The following is a 21,726-nucleotide window of genomic DNA, read 5'->3' as shown; positions in this document are numbered from 1 at the left end:
AAGATTTCATTGGTGTCAACTACTATACTTCTAGGTTTGCTAAAAGCATTCCAATCAACACAAATCATACGTATGTCAGTTTAGTTTTGGTTCAATATTTAAAAAAAAAAAAGCGAAGGTAGCAGTTTGGTTTTGGTTAATCAGACAGTTAACCAAACCAATCGGTATATATATATATATATATATTATAAATTAATAAATATGCAATATATAAATATATATTTAGAATATATAATATACTATTTATTATTTAAAATATAATATTTTATATATATTTTTAGTTTTTATTATATATATTTATATATTTTTTACAATATATACTATAAATATAAAAAATAAAAAAAAATCGACAAACCAAACCGACGGTTTACCAATCATCTTCAATTCGATTTTGGTTACTGGTTTTTTAAAAACCGATAATATCACTTTCATTTCAAAATAGGCCCAGTTCTGTTAACCAAATTGTGAGCACCCCAATAATATCGGTCTGTTGTCGACCGAAATCTCCTGCCTTGCACCGCTCAGACCAATACCCATCACCTAGGTAAAGTCCATCAATTCCAACATGCTAATATACATATTCCATATTTGCATGTAATCATTCATGGGGAGATGTTTCTCATGTACAACTGTGGTGTCTTGCGGATATAGGTGTGGATAGAATTCTTATGGGTAGGAGATCCGAAATTCTATTTGGATGGTTTGGGGTTATCCTCCCCAACTGAGGGGATGTTTGTAACCGTGCTATTTTTCAAAATAATGGTGCCATGTCGGATCCACATAGGCATTTCAACAAATGCCCATATATATGAATGTTTGGTTCAGGCGTTTATTGAAAAATCGGGCATGCCTCGTAAATCGATACCCCATCGATGCATGAAACACCAAATTTGTCAATTCATGCATCGGTGAACCATTTCCCCCAACGGTTGACTGATGTATATCCTATGTGGTGCTTACCTGTCAGCACATACATGAAAAGCAGTGATGAAAATCACCTTACCAAACAGCATAGTGTTGCTCACTGCTTACGTGGTAGAAATGTTTTTTTTTGTGAAAAACAAGTCTTAGAAGTATGGGCGTTTTTTCTTGAAAATCGGTCCCAAAAAGTGCCTATGCTTCCAAACACCATCTGAATCACTATTATTCTACTATTTTGCAATGGACAGAAATGGGAAACCTATGGGAATAAAGGTGTATGTGTGACTGCCAGAAGACAATGATGGATATTTCATTACAAAATGGGGCTTCACCGCTTCCGGGATCTTTACTAGATAAATAAAGCTATATATCATATAAAATTACAGCAATGAAAATGGTTTTGGTTTTGTTTTTATCCTAAGGCTGCGCTTGGAAACGATGCAAATAAGTATGAATGCAAATATGTAGAGTGTAAAACGGTTCATATAAATTGCAAAGTTGGGTTAGTTTTGCACCGACAAATTTACCTTCTTACCAAACAGACTTTCAGCTGTAATGGATGCAAACATGAATTCTAATAAAGCATATGCCTTTTTTTTTAATCAAAAGCTCACTTGAATGCAAATTTACTTATTTTTAATTGATGTACTTTTACATCTTATTACCAATGTAAATATGCATTGGAAAATATGTTTTATGTCATTTATTAATGCATAAATGTAATATTGCCAAACACAGGCTAAAGTGAAGCAGAGTGCAAATTTACCTTGAACTGGAATTTATACTCCATTTACATCGTTTCCGAACACAGTGTTAAGGCTCAATTTGAAAAGAATACAAATACAAATAAGTAGACTGCAAAACTTTGTATTTTGCATGCATTTGTATTGTATATATTTATATTTATCCTCTTTCCAAACTGAGCCTAAGAAACTGTTTGAAAAGTGATGATTACCTTGATGCAGATCCCTTGAAGCGATATGATTTACACTTACCATATGGGATTGAGAGACTTGGTCATTCATTTGAAGGCCTTCAACAACCCAAACATCTATATTACTGAGAATGGTTAGTTAAAGTTGTTTTTGTAAATTATACATATATATGATGAGAGAGAGAGAGAGCTTGTTTGGATGATCACTAGTTTATAATCTCTCTCTGTCTCTCTACTGCGTTATTTGTTTGTTTGTGACATTTGGTGCGAACAGGAAGGGAGTGAAGGTGAAAGGATATATACACTGGACGCTGCTAGACTGCATGGAAATGGGATCAGGCTACTCTGTCCGATTTGACCTCAACTACGTGGATTACCTTCACAATCTCAAAAGATACCCAAAAAATCTGCCACATGGCTTCGCTCTTTCCTCAAGTGATTACGTCATCTTTGGGCCAAAAGCTTGTTTAGTTGACAACTAAACTAATTACCTTTATTAGGGTATTGGGACCCCTATTCCTTGTTGGCAAATTCTTCATTCCAACATAACCAAGAAAACAGACCACTATCACGGACTCTGACCAGCACTAAATTAGGCCGTGCCCGGAATTGTATCCCCACAGAATCACACAACCAGTCAATCAACATTGAGCCAGCATGCCCTTTACTTGGGGCTATCATTGGTTGCAATCAAAGTTTAAAGTATCCATACGTATTGACCCATATCGACTAATATGTATCATTCTGGCACCCTACTGATACGCCCCTATAATGAATGTATCGGTGGTTTGACCGATTTAGGGTATAGCAAAGACCTAAACCGACTCCCCTGAATCAGTTGATGAAAAAAATAAAAAAATAAAAACCACCAAAAGCGGTATCGATTTGCCTGATATGTCCAATACCATTATATTGGGCATATCCATATTTTGAACTTTGCTTGCAACCACACCACTCTTGGTTTGTTTCTTAATTTATTTTTCTTAGTGGATTTATTCTCTCTATTCCATTACTTGCTAGTTTAAAATGATCGGGGAGCAATGAGGTTATCAACGATGTGAATGGAGGTCATGCTTATTTATGTGAAACCGGACAAGACATATATAAAAACCCCTCTTTTTTTTTAAGTTCAGGGCATATATAAGTAATTTCATAAATACATAAGATATATTATAAATAATTATCCCTAATTTTAAACTATTTTGGTGAATAACCAAAAGCTGTTTTATGCATTTTAAAACGCTAGGATTTCCTTTTAAATGACAATAATGCCCTCAAATAATACTTTTGTACCAAAATGACTAACATGTCCCAATTTCCAAACCCCCCAGATTTGTCCGCTTTTTATATTGTGCTTGTCCATTTACAATCCAAAAGTGGCAGCAGCATTGCTCATGGATAATTTTTAGGCCATCACGTTAAGCACTCCCAGACACCACCGTATGATGATGAACCACCCTTCAATGTGGGATCATAGCATCTGCTTGGTCCGTAGACGAAAAATCACACACACCTGAACCAAAACCTATGTTCTCAAAGCATTTAATAGCATATACCTTATTTTGAAGTTACTTACCTAAGACATTGACCGTTTTAGTTATAAAAAGTTATTACTAAAATGGGACAATTTTATCACATCCAATATGGGGAAATTATTTACCCATGAAGAAAAATAAATTTTCTATGAATCCCACATAAATCTTAAAAAAAATTATATGGGTATCTTTGATCAATGGAAAACAAAATCCCATTGACCAACTTTCTCCCCTCAAAATCCAAAAAACAAACAGACCCTAAATGAAAAATTCAATGACTTCCAAGGACAAAATATCCAATCGATTTTTTTTTTTTTTTGCTTTTCTTTTTTTTTCAAAGAGGTCAATTACTCTTCAAAGTTCTATGAATTCATGTTTCATGGTTTATCCATGGATTCACATTCTCATTTCCTCATCAACATTAGATCCATGTTCCATGTAGCAGGTATAGATTAAACTCAAGTTTATGGATTCTGGCAGGAATTAACATTCACAAATAAAACATTGGACTCAGTTCTAGGCAAAATTGAAGGAATGACTTGAGAGACTTCACTGTGTTGAGCCCGAATGTGATCTCTCCGAATTAAAGTGCCTTGGTTCCTCATCCAGCCTGGTCAGGTTGCTATAATCATGTTTGCTCTATACGCCGTAGTCTCGCTGACTAGCTCATCTCATCCTGCCTGATCCAGCTATAGAGCAGAATACACATGGAAAATGTTCCCCATACAACCTGCAACATAGAGATGGGAAAAGAGGCTCTACAGAGCAAAACTCAAGGCGAGAATTGGATGAATGGAGCAACTCCATGATAAGTGATCCTCTGATATCATATGGGAAATAAAGACCAGTCATTCATCTTATTGATCACCATTCATGATCAGATGGATATTTTCCTCCAATCCCACAACACAAGAACACGGGTCCTAAAAGGCAACAATATTGGAATTCCATATTTTACTCAAAAACTGTTATTTTTTTTTTATTCGGGAATATAAATTCTGTAACACCTCAGCAGCTCATACAACCAGCCGATGCTTGTTAAATTTAAACATGAAAGGAGATGAAAAAAAAGATGGACAACATCTTATCCGATTATAAACGAGTAAGAACTCACAAAAGTTTCAAAAAGCTTCAAACTAAGTAGCTCACTCCTATGAAGAAAGCACCTTCTGAACCTCAGTGGTAACTTCCTTTGGTGGTTTCTCCGCATGAAGATGTGCAACAACGCCCTTCTTGGCATAGTAATCAATAACCTGGCAGTTCAAATATTATAGGAAACTAGCTAAGATACTTCACAATATGAATAAATAACAAGAGGAGCACAATATACATTAGAACGAGAACAAAGGACAAAATATCCAACAATCAAGTGACATTAATTTCAGGCCCTCTACATCATGGAGATACACACTAGCAAAACCTCTTATCAGACAAGGTCCCACCTTGCCTAGCCATAGTGATGGAAGGCCCTGCACAAGACAACTGCTTACAAAGTTATAGCATCCATCATTACATAGCAAGCACAGACCAAAATTACTAGGGACTAGTGAGTAGCAATAAAGGTTTAAAGGATTCCAAACCCTCACAGCATTCATGTACAAAACAAACACGTTGCACACACATACAAGATACAGAAACCAAGCACACATAGCTATGACTTAGTTTACTTCCCCATGCATGCCAAGTAGAAAAGTGTTCGCCCATGATAAGATGAGAAGCTTATTGGCACAAAATCAGTCCTTTAAACTTCTTATCTTTGAAAAGAAGTGCCACATTCATGCAGCATGAATAGAACTTCAATACAAAATTTCAGGATGGCTAGCATAGTTCCATATATGGATGGTGAAACTGCTACTGCTAGACAGAAAAGGTTACATTAGAGTTTTGTACTAACTAATTACTTATAACCTATCCACAGTAAAAATAATTTAGGGGACTATGAGTACTGGAGCTAACCTATGCACACCGAAAACAATTTAGGTTACATTAGGACAAACTCATTGTGTTATCATTTCATAAGAAACATACACCTTCAATTTTTCAAGCATCACATGCATGAGTTTATTTAACAGGAGGAGATAACAATAGACAGATCCCAAATAATGATAGATATTAAACAAGAAAAACCTTTCAAAGTCAATACTCCATCTCAACCTCCTGTACATAAGCTAGATTAGATCCAGTACTCAGCAAGTTCTAGAATTGAACAATTACCCTATGGTGGGTTATGGAAACAAACTGCTAAGAAGTTTTTTCTTTATATTTTTTTCACTTCATACATAGAACTTCTTTCTAATAACTAGATTATTTGACAGGCATATATAAATTTCAATAGAGAAAGGAAACAAGCAAATCATACTGGTTCAGTTTGTCTATGGAATGCCTCAAGCCTTGACTTGAGAACTGCTGCAGTATCATCTTTTCGCTGAATCAAAGGCTCCCCAGTAACCTTCAGAGATAAGAAAAAGCAAGGGTATATCCACAACATCAGATGCATCACAACTAATAAGTTTGTTATAACATATTTGAATATAAAATGAAAATATACAATGCAGATTAAATATCCATTCAACTTTTTGGCTATTAAATATGAAGACCAAACTGCTATCTAGTCAACATTTGATCTTCCCATGGATAGAAATAACTCCATCTACACCTTTCAAATGTGACAAAAACAACTGATTCAAATGCCAGAGCAAGTCCATCGTCTTATGGTAATCTTATTTCTTACTTTTCTAAGTTGAAGCAAATCATTCCAAAAACAAAGGAAAGAAGTGACTTATATAAGGTCATATACAGCAACCCAAGTGACTCATTCTGCATGGGATGCATTTTATCGGAATTTTATATATGCCACTTGACATTACTATATTAGTTACCAGTTATCATTAAAATTTTCTCTTTACAAGTTAATAAAAGAAACAAAAAGAAAAGGAAAAACATTTGCATCATCTCACATCATCAACACCAGGAACTTTGGGAGGGGCAAATTTTGTGTGGTAGGTCCGACCACTGGAAGAGTGGATCCAACGACCAGTGATTCTCTCCTCCAGGATCGCATCATCGATTGCAAAATCGAGTACCTTATCAATTTTAGTCCCCTGTTTCTCGAGCATCTCATCAAGCTGCATCAAGAGGCACACAAAGAACATGAGGAGAATCTCATAAATAGAAAACTAAGACCTACAAAATACTAGAACCATGCAAATCATCCAGAAGGAGGGGAGAAGAAAAGTACAAAAAGGCAGAGACCTTTTCTGCTTGCACCACAGTCCTTGGGAACCCATCAAGAATGAAACCTTTTTTACATGAAGGCTTCTTGATTGCTTCATCAATTATGCCAACAACCAAGTCATCAGAAACAAGTTCACCCTGAGAAGAAGTTACATATCCAACCAAAGAAATGGTCATTAAACAAGTTGCAACAACCACTCCCACAACAGAACGCATGATAGAATTCTGGAAAGCATTCTACCTTATCCATAGCCTCTTTAGCCTTAACACCAAGGGGGGTTTTCGCAGCAACAGCAGCTCTTAACATATCACCAGTAGCCAAGTGGCACAAGCAGTACTCATCCTTAATGATGGGAGACTGGGTTCCTTTTCCAGACCCAGGAGGACCTGCCAACCATCTAATCCTTATAAATACAAAGAGACACAACAATCATTGGCGAAAAGTTGTAAAGGTTCACCTTTTGCATTATGTATTTATGTTAATATTTTATTGGGTCACACCATCACAGTGGATCCTCCTTGGACAGATTAGTTTGTCCTTTAAAGGTTAAAACCAGTAGATTGGAACTTCCTTTTCACTTAAGGGAACTAATACTACAAGGACTTTCAGTCAATTGAAGCTACTTCATGAATGTAAAGCCTCAATACATAGCACCAAACTTGAAGGTTCAGACTGTAAATCAAATGATTTTTCTCTTAGGAGAACAGCCTAATGTCAACCTAAGAAGGATGCTGCCACAACCCTTTTTTATTTGAATGAAAACCAAAGCCACAATACCCAAGGGCCTTTTTCAAATGTTTAAACTAACTATATGCGATGCCATTTTATAGGTCGAGCTCATACAGAAGTACAATTTGGTACCAAGCCAGAATACAAAATGCAGCTAGCACACATTCAAAACATAGAAATTCCGATTTTCGATCCTGTTTCGTCCGTTTGGGTGACTCCAAACGCAAGCTTCGGCTGTTAACCAAGGACTGAGGCACTATCTGTTAAGGGCAACAACGGTTGAAATCCGGCATGCAATCAATTAAGTCCCAGTAGGGCTACAGGCATAGTTGCAGAGGAAGAAAAATAACTTCATGGTCAAAGAACCAGTAAAATATTACGGGTAGATAAGAAACAGAATATTAGAACCAAAAACCATTAATAAGACAAATCATCAGGAGCTTGGGAATATCCAAGCTCAAAGAGATGTTAAAGAAGATTGATAATCATAGAAGTAGAACTAAAAAGGCAGATCCAAACTCTACAACAAATAAAAACACTTAACGTAGAAAGTCATAACTTGCTTCGAAAATTTCTACCCAAAAAAAAAAAAAAACTTTCTCCAAAAAAGACATAGAAGGTCATAACCAAGAACAAAAGTAAATAAATATCATGAATCCTCGACGTCAAAACCCTAAGTTCATTAAAGAAGCAAGCATCCGCAATGAAATCTTCACATTGAATCTACAGATAAACCTTAGATTTAAACAAAATTTCTTCAGGATGAAAAAGGAAAAGGCTGAGAAGCAATTGGAAAAAAAAAAAAAAAAAAGCGCGCCCGGGGGGGGCGGGGGGATTACCGACGAGAATGAGGCGTTTGTCGGGTTTGTCAGCACATTTAATGCGGCGGAGGAGCTCCGTCATCAGATCCACTGACGGGATATCCGACAAATCCACTGTGGAGGAGCTCCCCATTATTTCTTCAGAACTCAGACCTTCAGACAAACGAAGACGGATGAGCAGTAAACCACGGACGGACCTTCGAAAGCTTCAGCCCTTCCTATTTCAGTATTTCTTCCTTTTTTCTGAAAATAGATACCATATACATTTTGCGAAAAGACATTAATAAACCCTTACTTTGATGATATATATATATATATATAGCTACTAGAGTGAGTACACGATGAGGGAGGGTATTCTTGTCAGCCTACCTCACTTCTGCACATCTGAATTCTGAACATATGTTTAGAGATTTCGGGATTTGAAAATTTGTATTTATAGAATTGTCTATCTATATATATCGCTTGGATTTCCTGTCTGCCTAGTCTAGTCTACTAAGCAATAATAGTGGGGACAATATAGCAATCGTCTCTCTGGAACCCACATTTTAAGATGTGAAAGGCAAAGAGAGTGCAGTCGATCATCAACACAACACCTAATCATGTCCCCAATCATTAGGCTTTTAACTATTTTTTTTATTAAAATTTATTTTTGAAACTTTGTTTAATAACAGTAATTATTAATAAATATAATAATAGTAAAATTTGGAAAAAAAATGTTAATATTATGCTTAGTGACATTAATTATTAAGAAATGTAAAATTTAATTTCGAGATTTCAAGTTAATTATTACAAGGAAAAATGTTTTTCTTCTTCTACTTAATTAATGTTAAATTATAACTAATTATAGTAACTTTAAAATTTATGAGAAATTATCAATGAATTAATTCTTTTTCTTTTACTTAATTAACAGTAAATTATCATTGTATATTGAAAAAATACCAAAAATTATCATGAAATTATTGCTATTTTCTCCTCTTAATTTAATATTAAATTATTAATAATTACTATAAATTACAATAAATTAAACATTAATTTTTGAATTTTACCAGAAATTATCAATATATCATTTATTACCAGTATAATAAATTAAAAGTAATTATTTGTTAATTAGCAATAATCATTGATAATAGTAAAATTAAATTTTGAGAATTTTGAGAATGAAAATTATAAATTTGAGATTTAATATGAATTATTTTTAGGAAATTATTGCTATTTCATTTCTATTTATTTAAAAGCACATTAGAATTATTATTATTTATTGTAAATTTCCAATAGTTAACAGTAATTTTTTAAAAATACCATAAATTAGCAGATTATTGTTATTTTTCTTCTATTTCTTTTAATGATTATTTATTAATAATTATTGTAAATTACCAAAGTTTTTTAAAATTACCTCTCTCTCTACTCAGTGGATGGTTTGCGTCTACCATGTGGCAAAAACAGATTATATAGGTAATGTAGGAATCCTCCATACTTGAGATCTCTCACAAAGTGAAGAGTTTAGAAATCCAACATTTTATTATATTGGAAAAATATGTTTTTTAAGTTAGCCACACATAGATTAATTATAATAGTAAAATTGTAAAAATTAGAAACTTCTAATTAAGTTAGAAATCTTATTTGGATAATCCTTGTAGGACTCCAAGAGTCCAGCTCCATATATGATAGAGAATAGGAGAATTGTGAGAGAGATTATCACCAAACTTCCTCCAAACTCTAGTTCAACCAAGGCTGAAAGGAGAACCTTTTCTCCATGGTTTTTAAAACCGAACCGGAGACCGAACTGGTTAGTGATCCAGTTACTGGTTTTAATAGTCTGGTCGTTTGACCTGAATGATCGGTCTGTTCTGACAAAAAATAAAAAAAAAATTAAAAAAAATGAAAAACAGTTAAAACCGTTCGAACGGTTCGAATGGTTAACTGGTCGGTTCAGCAGTTTGCTGACCAAAATCAACAGTTTTGGGGAAAAATGGAACCAGTCAGGCAGTCCAACCGTTCGGTCCGTTTTGAAAACATGCTTTTCTCTCTTTCATCACTGAGTTTTCCAGGAAAAACATGGAGATCTCAAGTGATTAATAGCTGCATTCAATAGGAGATTAAGAGTGCACATCGATGCACACAAAATATCGACTTCTTGCAATTGGGGTTGCGCCATCTTCAACTTGCAACTCAATTTCGGCTTAGTTTTTGATGAAGGAAGATTTGGCTCGACCTCATAATCACTCCACGTGGCAAAGGCAAACAGCTCGGCACAACAGCGCGCCCAGGGCGCGAGCACCAAAGGGAGGAAACCAGCAGTTCAAACTCCCTATGAGGAACCCGAACTCCCTACTAGGAGCCCGAACTCCAACTCCCTACTAGGAGCCCGAACTCCCTACGAGGAGCCCGAACTCTCCCTTAGGCCCGAGCCACACAAGGCAATGACCCGAACTGGCCCGCCTCATAGCAGTTCGGGACACTCCCCTATCCGAACTCAAGATTTCACCTCGCTCGCCACTCCAGCACTTCGCCTCCGGGACGCCGAACTGAATGAACGTACCATACCTGACACCGAGGAGGTCCGTATCCAAGGGCGGCGCACCTAACTGACTTGGGATCTGATGCTTGACAGCCGCACTTCAACGGTCACCTGCCACCACCACCTGCCACCGTCACCGCCAGTCGCAGAGACGGCTCCGACAAAGGGAACAGTAGCGGTTCTGTCTAGCAGAGGGGATGACACCTGAACTGGCAGGAGCCCAGAGGTAATCATACCCGACTTGACAGAAGCTTAGGAGTGAGTGCACGAGGTGGTTATAAAAGGCTCCCTACCCCCCAAGAACAAGGTATGTGAACTTTGCGCCATCTGGTTTTATCTTGCCTAAGAAAGAATTCTAACTTGAGCTTCGGAGCATTCATACTGGGTTCCCCCCGGAGCTTCCTCATCTTCTCTGTTTCAGGCTCCCTATAGCTCCGTTCAGAGGCAAGGTCGTTGACAACTAGGACCAGCCGGATTGCGCACTATCAATTGGCGCCGTTTGTGGGAAATCGCTTCTAAAATCCTCCCTCTAAACTCTCATAACCTATTTTTTCCAAAAACCCCAACACTCATGGCTTCTTCTAGCAACGTCGGACGTGGCACGGAGACAAACACCATCGGGGAACAACTTCAAGTCCCCGTGGTGTGCATCAGACAGTTCGCCATCCCCCTTTCGGTGGATGGGATCCCCAGCTTGAATGCGCCACAAGCAGTGGCGCCCGTAAACCTTCTTGCCATGAGCATCCCCTTTCCTCTCCCTATCGAGACAACCTTTATTGAACCAACTGCCGTCCCCCTGGCAGCCAGTCAAAACCAGTTGGACGACCTGATGCAATGCATGCGGGCAATGCAAGCCCAAATGCAACAATTCCAGCAACACCAGCTCCAGCAGCACCAAGTACTGAACAACATCTCCCAGTATCACTATCAGCAGCAGTTCCCCCAACTGCCTCTGAACCAACCACTACTTCCACCTCGGCACCCTGCTCCGAAGTCGGTTAAGGCCTCCCCACAGGATGGACGCCCCCACCAGGGAAAAGCCTCCTGGCCCCAGAACCCCCCTAACAGTAGGCCTCGTCCCCATGCCGAAGAGAGAGAAAAATCACTCCCGCCTCCCAGCTCGCAGGCGGGTCAGGAACCTCACCCGCAAGGTCAGCACCTCGACACTCCAGGCCCGAGTTCCTGCTCACGGAGAATCGATTCAGCGCCCTGGCAGCAGACTACCAGCATTCTAGGCCCATCGAGCTCGGCAACACAAAGGCTAGCAGCGCTAGTACCAGGCCCACTCAACAACGAAGGCGCCGACGAAGTCGCCGAACTGCCACCCGTGTCTTGCCCGAGCTCAGAGGTAAGGAAGAGACGAGCTCGGACGAGGTAAAATCTGCCCCGATTCTCTCAGTTCCTTCCCCCCTCACATTAGAACTCCTGGCGGTCCCCATGCCCAGAGATTTCAAGCTCCCACCTTTGGACAAGTATGATGGGTGCTTCAACCCCAATGACCACGTTGATGCTTTCCAGTCCCAAATGCACCTCACCAGGGCCAGTGAATCGTGCATGTGTGTGGCCTTCACCACCACCTTCAAGGGGGTAGCCCGCACTTGGTACAGGAACCTGGCCCCCGGATCGATAAGATGCTGGGCCCAGTTCGTGCAGGTCTTCACCGCACACTTTGTCACCAGCAAGCGGTGCCCCAGAACAGAGGAAAGCATCTTCGGAGTAGTCCAGAGAGAAGGAGAATCCATCCGGGGCTACATCAAGCGGTTCAATGAAGTGTGCTTGCAGATACCGCGGTTAGACCCCGCGGTGTAGCTCGCGGCGGCCAAGAGAGGAGTAACGCACAAAGAGTTCAAATGGCACATGGTAGCTAACCAGCCCGCAACCGTGGCCGAATTCCTCAAGCTCGCGGATAAGTTCATGAGAACAGAGGAAGAAATCAACCAACGGACCGAAAGCGGGAACGAGAAAAGAAAGAGGGAAGGCGAGCCCTCCAACCCAGTCGACAGAAAAAACCTGGCCCGAGAGCCGAAGACGAACCAGTCGTTCCGAGCTCCCTTAGCAGTTCGAACGGATTACACGCCGTTAAACACGAGACGGACCGAGATCTTAATGACGATCAAGGACGCCCCATACGTAAAGTGGCCACCTCGCCTAAAGGGAAATCCGAACGAGAGAAATAAAAATTTGTACTGTAGTTTCCATAGAGACCACGGTCATAGTACCGAACAGTGTAATAATCTCCGGGACGAGATAGAGGGACTCATCCGTCGTGGATACCTAAGGAATTTTGTACAGCATGATAATAATAATAATAACAATAAGGCAGGTCGACAAGGGGAGCACGGAAAGGATGCCCCGAATCTAGCAGTAGACCGGCCGAACCGTTGCAGCGACAGCCTCTGGAAGAGAGGCCAGTTCGGGGAACCATCCATGTAATAGTGGGAGGTTTGGTGGTAGCAGAGTGTACTTCGGCAGCAGCCCGGGCGTCAGTTCACGAAGCAGCCCAAGAGGAACAGAACCCCCCAAAGAGACCGAAGACTGAAGAGCCGATCTTCTTCACGGAAGACGATGCGCGAGGGGTCCACTACCCCCACGATGACGCGCTTGTCATAAAACTAAGGATCAACGACTTCGAGGTCAGGCGCGTACTCGTGGATTCGGGCAGCTCGTCGGACATCCTCTTCAAGTCAGCATTTGACCAGCTACAGTTACAGAAGAGCGAGCTGAAGCCCGCAAACACTCCTCTGGTGGGTTTCAACAGAGAGGAAGTCAGTCCCCTCGGAAAAATAACAGTACTTGTGGAAGTCGGCACATGGCCTTGTGCGGTCAGACTCAACCATGATTTCCTGGTGGTCGCAACCCCTTCCCCATACAATGCCATAATAGGGCGGCCAATGACGCATATCCTGCGGGCAGTGGTCTCCACATACTATTTGGCAATGAAGTTCCCTACAAACTTCGGTGTGGGGGTAACGCGGGGCGACCAGCTTGAGTCCCGCAAGTGTTATGTTGCCGCCCTGAAGGGAAAAACCAAGGCGGCCGACAACCTTGAACTAGAGCGGCCTATGGAGCAAGGCGAGGAACGAGCTTCGCCCATAGAGGAAACGGTCACAGTCCCGACTTTGGCTACAAACTCAACTCGCACACTACAGATCGGTGCTTCCGTCGAGGAACCACTACGAACCGAACTAGTGAGTTTTTTACTTCAAAATTTAGATATTTTTGCCTGGTCCGCGGCCAACATGCCCGGTATTAACCCCAGCCTGATAACTCACAAACTTAATACTGACCCTGTAGTCAGACCCGTTAGACAAAAGAAACACAACTTAGCCCTAGAGCGTTGGAGGGCGGTCGACGAGAAGGTCGAAAAGCTCCTCGCAGCAGATTTCATAAGGGAAGTTCATTACCCGAGCTGGGTAGCCAACCCAGTGCTGGTGAAAAAAGCAAACGGCAAGTGGCGCATGTGCGTCGACTACACCGACCTGAATCGAGCTTGCCCGAAAGATTGCTTCCCCCTCCCCAGAATTGACCGCCTAGTGGACGCGACCTCGGGACATGAGTTGCTAAGCTTCCTGGATGCCTACTCGGGCTACAACCAAATCAGGATGGACCAGTCCGATGAGGAAAAAACCAGCTTCATAACCGAGTTCGGCCTGTACTGCTACAAGGTCATGCCCTTCGGATTAAAAAATGCCGGGGCAACCTTCCAAAGACTTGTAAATAGGCTATTTCGGCCCTTGATTGGCACAAAAATAGAATGTTATGTAGACGACATGGTCGTCAAGATGCAGTTTTCACAGGAATTAATACAAGACTTAGATTCTGTCTTCCAAATCCTGTGTCAATTTAGCATGAAATTGAACCCTAACAAATGTGTCTTCGGTGTCACCTCGGGCAAGTTCCTAGGGTACACTGTCAACCGACGCGGTATTGAGGCCAACCCGGACAAGATAAAGGCCATCCTAGATATGAGACCACCCTGGAAAGTAAAAGAAGTTCAGAGGCTAAACGGCCGCATAGCCGCTCTGAGTCGCTTCATGTCCAAATCAGCAGACCGCTGCCTGCTCTTCTTCAAAGCAATCAAAGGCAAAGGGTTCGAGTGGACCCGAGACTGCCAGCTCGCGTTCGACGAGCTAAAAAGCTACCTTGCTAGTGTGCCAACCTTAGCCCGGCCCGAGGAGGGCGAGGTCTTAGAACTGTACCTCTCGGCAAGCGACGAGGTGGTCAGTTCAGTACTAATAAAAGAAGTAGATCGGGTCCAACGACCCATCTATTATGTTAGTAAAATTTTGCAGGGAGCAGAGACAAGGTACCCGCAGATAGAAAAGCTAGCATACGCACTGGTGATAGCAGCTCAGAAACTCCGCCCGTACTTCTAGGCTCACACCGTCATCATCTTGACTGACAAACCTCTGAGGCAAGTTTTACTCAAGCCTGAGGTTTCCGGTCGACTGACAAAATGGGCCACCGACTCAACGAGTACGACCTCCAGTACAAGCCAAGAACTGCTATTAAGTCCCAAGCCTTGGCAGATTTTATCGCCGAGTGCACGTTTAGCCTCGACGCCCCTGAGCCGGTCAAGCCCGAGATCCCCAGTTCGGGCGAGCCCGGAGCTCCCAAGCCAATAGAGTCTGAACCCCGTAAAGTAGCAGCCAGTGTAGCATCTCTCCTGGTTAGGCCAAACGCGAACTGGGATGAGGAGCCCTGGATCCTTCACGTAGATGGCTCCTCGAACCAGCTGGGCAACGGGGCTGGAATAGTGCTATGCAGCCCGAGCAGAACGAAATTGGAATACGCACTACGCTTTGAGTTCGCAGCATCCAACAACGAGGCGGAGTACGAGGCACTGATAGTCGGGCTGAACCTAGCGTGCAAGGTAGGAGCAAAGCACGTAGTTATCTGTAGTGATTCCCAGCTCGTGGTCAACTAGGTTATGGGCGAATATGAAGCACGTGAGCTCACTATGATTGCATACTTGGCAAAAGTAAAGGAGACTCTGTTCAACTTCCAGTCATACTTCATTAGGCAAATCCCGAGGTCAGAGAACACTGAGGCCGACGCCCTGTCCCGGTTAGCCAGCACGAGTCACAACACCATGAGAACCGTGTACATAGAGGACTTACCTCGGCCCAGCATTCTCGATGGGGCAGAAGAGGTCGCTCTCGTCCTTGAAGCAGAGCCGAGCTGGATCGACCCACTCGCGAGCTTCTTGCTAGATAGAACCCTCCCTATGGATCGCAATGCAGCCAAGAGGGTGCAGTGCTAGGCAGCCAAATACGTCATAATAGGCGAACGGTTGTACCGACGATCCTACACGCTCCCCTACCTGCGTTGCTTGCGACCTGCCGAAGTCGAGCTCGTTCTCCGTGACACTCATGAAGGTCTGTGCGGCGGACACCTAGGGGCTAGAGCCCTCGCCCAAAAGGCACTTCGACAAGGATACTACTGGCCAACGATGAAGGCAGAAGCCGTCGAGCTCGTCAGAAAATGCGACAAGTGTCAGAAGCATGCCAATATCCACCATCAGCCTACTGCCGACCTCAAGTACCTCACCAGTCCATGGCCCTTTGCACAATGGGGTATCGACCTCCTGGGGCCATTCCCGCCAGCAACAGGTGGGAGAAAGTTCCTAGTGGTGGCAGTAGATTACTTCACAAAGTGGATAGAAGCTGAACCTCTGGCAACAGTCATAGCCCGAAACATACAGAACTTCTTTTGGAAGAACATAGTATGTCGCTTTGGGCTACCTCAGGTACTGTTCTCCGACAACGACAAACAGTTCGAGGATATCAAGTTCCAAGAATGGTGCCAAAGTATGGGAATTCGTTAGAACTTTACAACGGTCGCACACCCGCAGGCAAACGGTCAGACAAAAATAATGAACAAAGCCATCCTCCGCAGGCTAAAAGCACGACTAGACCGAGCTAAAGGGTTGTGGGCGGATGAGCTACCAAGTGTTCAGTGGGCTCACCGAACTACGGAGAAAACCGCCACGGGAGAGACCCCCTTTAACCTCACCTACGGCACCGAAGCGGTAATCCCGGCGGAAATCGAGATACCTACACTGCGACTAGAAGCATATGACGATTAGACAAACAGAGACGAGTTACGCACCAACCTCGACCTACTGGATGAGGTAAGAGACCTCGCGCACATCCAAACAGCGGCCTACCAGCAAAAAGTAGCTCGATACTACAACGCCAAAGTAAAGAAGAAGAGCTTCTGCGTCGGCGACCTGGTTCTCCATAAGATCATGGTACCTGAACCCGGCGTGGGCAAACTCAGACTAAATTGGGAAGGACCCTACAGAGTAAAGAAAACACTCGGGGAGGCATACGAGCTCGAAACCTTAGAGGGTAAGCAAGTACCCCGAGCATGGAACATCGTCAACTTAAGGCGATACTACCTATAGACCACCAAGCGAAGTGGATAAAATCGCCACCTAAGCCTAACGGCCACGATGTTGAGCTAACGAAGGAACCTCGGCACAGGCAAGCAAAGAAAAGTCAGCCAAAGGCAAAACGGAGACAACAAACTAATAGGGACATCGGCATCTCAGAGACCACCAAAACAGGTCGCGCGAGTGCGGTAACCCAGGCAGGAAACATACCGGACGTATGGTTAGTAAGGCAAATACGTTCAGTTTGGGAGAAAGAACAACCATCACTTAACCAAAAGAAAAGTCATTCCATTTCAAAGGGAGTACATTTCGAAAAAAAAAAATTTACAGGCCCGGAGCTACTTCTTCATTATCAGAAGGCACTTCAACGATACCCGAAGGCCCTGCCTCGCCCTCGAAATCTGACTCACCATCAGTAGCATTGGCCATCTCCTGAGTTATGCGCGAAGTGAATATGGCACTAATATTGAGCTCGGGGTACGTATTTCGGATCATCCACCGGCTTAGCTTCAAACCCCTTCGGTACAAATCCACCATTAGGTCGTCAAAGCTCGGCGAGGCGATGTACTCATCGACAACCTTTTTCTTGGCATCTTCAATACCTTGAGAAAAGATCAGCGTCCTCTCCCTAATGTCCTCCTGAAGGTATTCGACCTGATGCTGCAAATCCAGCCTCAGGTCCGCCATGTGCTTCACTACGACTCCCATGGCCTCGACATCTCTCTAAGACCTCGCTTGCCTGGCCTCTACAACACGAGCAGCCGCCTCAGCAGCTCGAGAAGTTGCCTCAACAGCTCGGGAAATCGTCTCGGCAGCACGAAGAGCCTCTTCAGCAGCTCGCGCCTGCCTCGAGCTCCTTTCCACCTGGGCCGCCAAGGCATGGATAGAAGAGTTCACCTACCAAAAAGAAAGAACGAGTGATCAAAAGAACGACAGCAAGGAGGATAAAAGCAAAAGAGCTCGATAAAAAGTCTGACTTACCACCATGGCATGAGTAACAGCACGGCAAGCCACCTGGTGCAGAGGGAGATCGGCCCATGCCGTGACCTCCTCGGGGAAAATGGCCTCCTTACTCTTCTGAAGAGCGTAGGTTGGCGACAACACACTCCTGAATTCCCCTGGGGCCCTCGAGCCCGAGGGCCCACCTCGCGTATGAGCAGACCCAGAGTAAGAAGGAGCACCATAGTAGGTGGGAGCCCCCGTGTAAGTAGTCTCAGCATACGGGCCCCCCACTGCTTCTTGCATTGGAGGAGCCATCTCGGGCTCCCTAAGCGGATCCCCTAATGGGTAGTCCAGTACCTCGGGCTCCGCATCCCGGGGCAGCTCTGTGCGAGTTCGCTTGGCGACTTGCTTCCTCCTCTTCATGCCTTGAAACAAGTGCCCACCACGAGTCCTTCCTGAGTCCATCACACCTTTAAAAAAGAGTTCGGCATCAGAAAAGAGCGAGACAGAGCAAAATAGAACCTCCAAGTAAGGAACCTACCCGAACTCAGGCCGGCCGCAATGAGCTTGGCCTCCGTCAGATACTGTTGGCACTTTAGCCCAAGCCGCGCCCATTGCCGGAGGCCCTTCACTGTCTCTTTGTCAAGCGTAACACCGGAGTCAGGGGCGGCCACCCCCCACCCGGTCTGAAATGGCCACTCAACACACTTCGCACCCCGAATTAGTCTCGCTTCCACGCCGGGAGCTTGTTAGGAAGTTCATGTAAAAGCTTAAAACCCGGGCGAGGAGACAAGTAATACTCCCGCCTACGCCCGGGGAGGAGACCCGCTTGCTTCTTAAGCATTAAGATGGAAGAGAAGATCTCCAAGTCTAAAGGAAAGCTCTGTTCGCAAAATAGGAAGATTGTCCCCACCAAATTACGAATAGAGTTCGGGTGAAGCTGGCCGACCGTAACGCCGAAGTGATTCAAGACCTCGACAAGGAGGGGATGGAAAGGCAATCGCAAGGAAAGCTGCTCCTGGAATATCACGATCTCATCAGGACTGTGTTCCCAAGGAAAGCTACCCGAAGGTATGAAATAAGCGTACTCCCCAGACAAATTGTAATGGGTAATAAGGGATTGGAGCCCCTCAGGCGTCATGGTCGAGGGGCCAAACTTGTCTAACGTCCGACCCCGATGAGAGGTGGACGCCAAACTACCCGAGGCGACTCGACCTACGGGTTCAAACTCTTCCTCGAGCTCTACCTCCGGCTCGCTAGGGCTATTAGGGGATGCGACTCGGTTCGTAGAACCTGCATCTGACCCACTTGAAGAACTGTCTGAGCTATCCGAGCTAGACATCGAGGAGAGAAGGATTCCAGGAAGGTACTCAACCGAAAAAAAGCTTGAACAAGACTACAAGAAACTTGAACGAGCAAAAACCTTGAACGCGAACTGAAAGCCTGGACGCGAGCTCAAGAGGCAAAGCACAGAAGTGACAAAGCGACTGGGGTCCCCCACTATTTATACCCGCAGTGACCGAGAAGCAACAGCACAGATCAAAGCCAATCCGACGGCCCGCAATCACGCTGACCGCACGTCCCTTGAGACCGAGACGTGATTGGCGCACGTCTTTCTGAAACTGACAGAGCACCAGTGCACGTCTTTCTGAAACTGACAGAGCGCCGGCGCACGTCTTTCTGAAACTGACAGAACGCCAACGCACGTCTCCTCACATTAAAGGCGGCGGTGTCACGTTTTCAAAATTTGAAAAGACGCCTGCTGTCACGTCTGGCAGCATTTGTAGGCAGGTCGGCGCATTTTCCGTCTTTTGGGCGCTCGAAGAAACCAAGAACCCTGATAACGCACCTCGCGCTATCAGTCAACCGAGATTCGAAGTACGGGACAAATCCACCTGCCACCTTGCGAACAACCCGCACCAAGGCAAGACCCTTAGCACGAGGAGTGGGGGGCAATTGATGAAGGAAGATTTGGCTCGACCTCATAATCACTCCATGTGGCAAAGGCAAACAGCTCGGCATAATAGCACGCCCAGGGCGAGAGCACTAAAGGGAGGAAACCAGTAGTTCGAACTCCCTACGAGGAGCCCGAACTCCCTACTAGGAGCCCGAACTCCCTACTAGGAGCCCGAACTCTCCCTTAGGCCCCGAGCCACACAAGGCAATGACCCGAACTGGCCCGCCTCATAGCAGTTCGGGACACTCCCCTATCCGAACTCAAGATTTCACCTCGCTCGCCACTCTAGCACTTCGCCTCCGGGACGCCGAACTGAACGAACGTACCATACCTGACACCGAGGAGGTCCGTATCCAAGGGCGGCGCACCTGACTGACTTGGGATCTGACGCTTGACAGCCGCACTTCAACGGTCACCTGCCACCGTCACTGCCAGTCGCAGAGATGGCTCCGACAAAGGGAACAGTGGCGGTTTTGTCCAGCAGAGGGGATGACACCTGAACTGGAAGGAGCCCAGAGGTAATCATACCCGACCTGACAGAAGCTTAGGAGTGAGTGCACGAGGTGGTTATAAAAGGCTCCCTACCCCCCAAGAACAAGGTATGTGAACTTTGCGCCATCTGGTTTTATCTTGCCTAAGAAAGAATTCTAACTTGAGCTTCGGAGCATTCATACCGGGTTCCCCCCGGAGCTTCCTCATCTTCAGAGGCAAGGTCGTTGACAACTAGGACCAGCCGGATTGCGCACCATCAGTTTTTGCACACAAAATATCGACTTCTTGCAATTGTGATATCTGGATCAAGTAGCATTCCCTATTTATTATTTATTTATTTATTTTCTGGATATCAAATTTGATTGATTATCCTAAATCGGTCATAGGAGAAAATTTGTTTTTCCATGAAAATTCGACTTCTCCTATCTTGGGTTGATTAAAGATTTGAAGTTTACACACCTAATAACCCAGCAAGGTTTGACCTTTTTGGGGCTGAAACCAGTCCACATAACATGTCTGGTATACCAATTATGGATCATTGGCCTATAATTCTGCAATTAGAGAAGCTAACTTTGAGCCTTGTCCCCCTAAGTTTGAAAATATGTAGATAACTCACCCAACTTTTAAATCTAATATTGCATCTTGGTGGGGGAGGAGGGGAATGTCACATGGAAGGTTGGGAGGGATTTAAATTCATGCAAAAAACTAAGAAAAATCAAAGGAAAATTGAAAGGATGGAATGAGGAAACTTTTGGGAGAACGAATGATAAAAAAAGATCACCATCTTGGGAGAAATTGATTAAATTGACAGGGAAGTGGTGGAAGGGTTTCAAAAGAAAGAATGCAATTAAAAGCAGAACTAAAGCTTATTACAAGAAGGGAAGAGATCAGCTGGAGGCAGATGTCTAGATGCAAATCGTTGGAAGAGGGAGATAGGAACATTTTTTTTTCATTTTTAGCCAATGGAAGAAGGAGATTTTATGTCACTCTCAGACTAACTTGAATTTGTGTTCTCACACTTGTCAACCCACAATTTTACCATTACACTAAGCAATGGTTCATTGAAGCAAAAAAAAATAGATATACATTCTAAATCCTCATTGAGGCTTTCTTAATTGCTGAGTAACCCGGGATACTACTTTATAGATAATCCACCTGAATTTCAAGCTCAATAACAAAATAGACAAAATCAAACCAAAAAGACCTTAAACTTAATTAGAAGAGAGTCTGTATCTGCTGTAACGA

General features: G+C 43.6%; 1 protein-coding gene across 1 annotated transcript; it reads right to left on the bottom strand.

Moving 5' to 3' along the window:
• Positions 1-4,342: 4,342 nt before the first annotated feature.
• LOC104592937 (adenylate kinase 4-like) lies at positions 4,343-8,562 on the bottom strand. Its single transcript, XM_010252491.3, has 7 exons — positions 8,545-8,562; positions 8,194-8,418; positions 6,866-7,011; positions 6,643-6,762; positions 6,348-6,515; positions 5,750-5,839; positions 4,343-4,643 (listed from the first exon to the last, which is right to left on the bottom strand). The coding sequence occupies exons 2-7, from the start codon at positions 8,306-8,308 to the stop codon at positions 4,542-4,544; spliced, it is 741 nt and encodes a 246-aa protein (XP_010250793.1). The 5' UTR covers positions 8,309-8,418; positions 8,545-8,562; the 3' UTR covers positions 4,343-4,541.
• Positions 8,563-21,726: the final 13,164 nt, after the last annotated feature.

This window comes from Nelumbo nucifera, chromosome 3, assembly GCF_055504915.1.
Source record: "Nelumbo nucifera cultivar China Antique chromosome 3, China Antique-T2T, whole genome shotgun sequence".
NCBI classification, from domain to species: domain Eukaryota; kingdom Viridiplantae; phylum Streptophyta; class Magnoliopsida; order Proteales; family Nelumbonaceae; genus Nelumbo; species Nelumbo nucifera.
Note: the sequence above shows the minus strand (reverse complement) of the source record. Positions and strands in the feature narration are given on the sequence as shown.

What these genes read in the sequence shown, in the direction of transcription:
- LOC104592937 (XM_010252491.3), bottom strand. Translation starts at nt 8,308, where the DNA reads ATGGGGAGCTCCTCCACAGTGGATTTGTCGGATATCCCGTCAGTGGAT. An exon ending in CTAAAGAGGCTATGGATAAG is followed by an intron (nt 6,763 to 6,865) that starts GTAGAATGCTTT and finishes ACTTCTTCTCAG; the next exon opens with GGTGAACTTGTTTCTGATGA. An exon ending in TCCATAGACAAACTGAACCA is followed by an intron (nt 4,644 to 5,749) that starts GTATGATTTGCT and finishes TTGAACTGCCAG; the next exon opens with GTTATTGATTACTATGCCAA.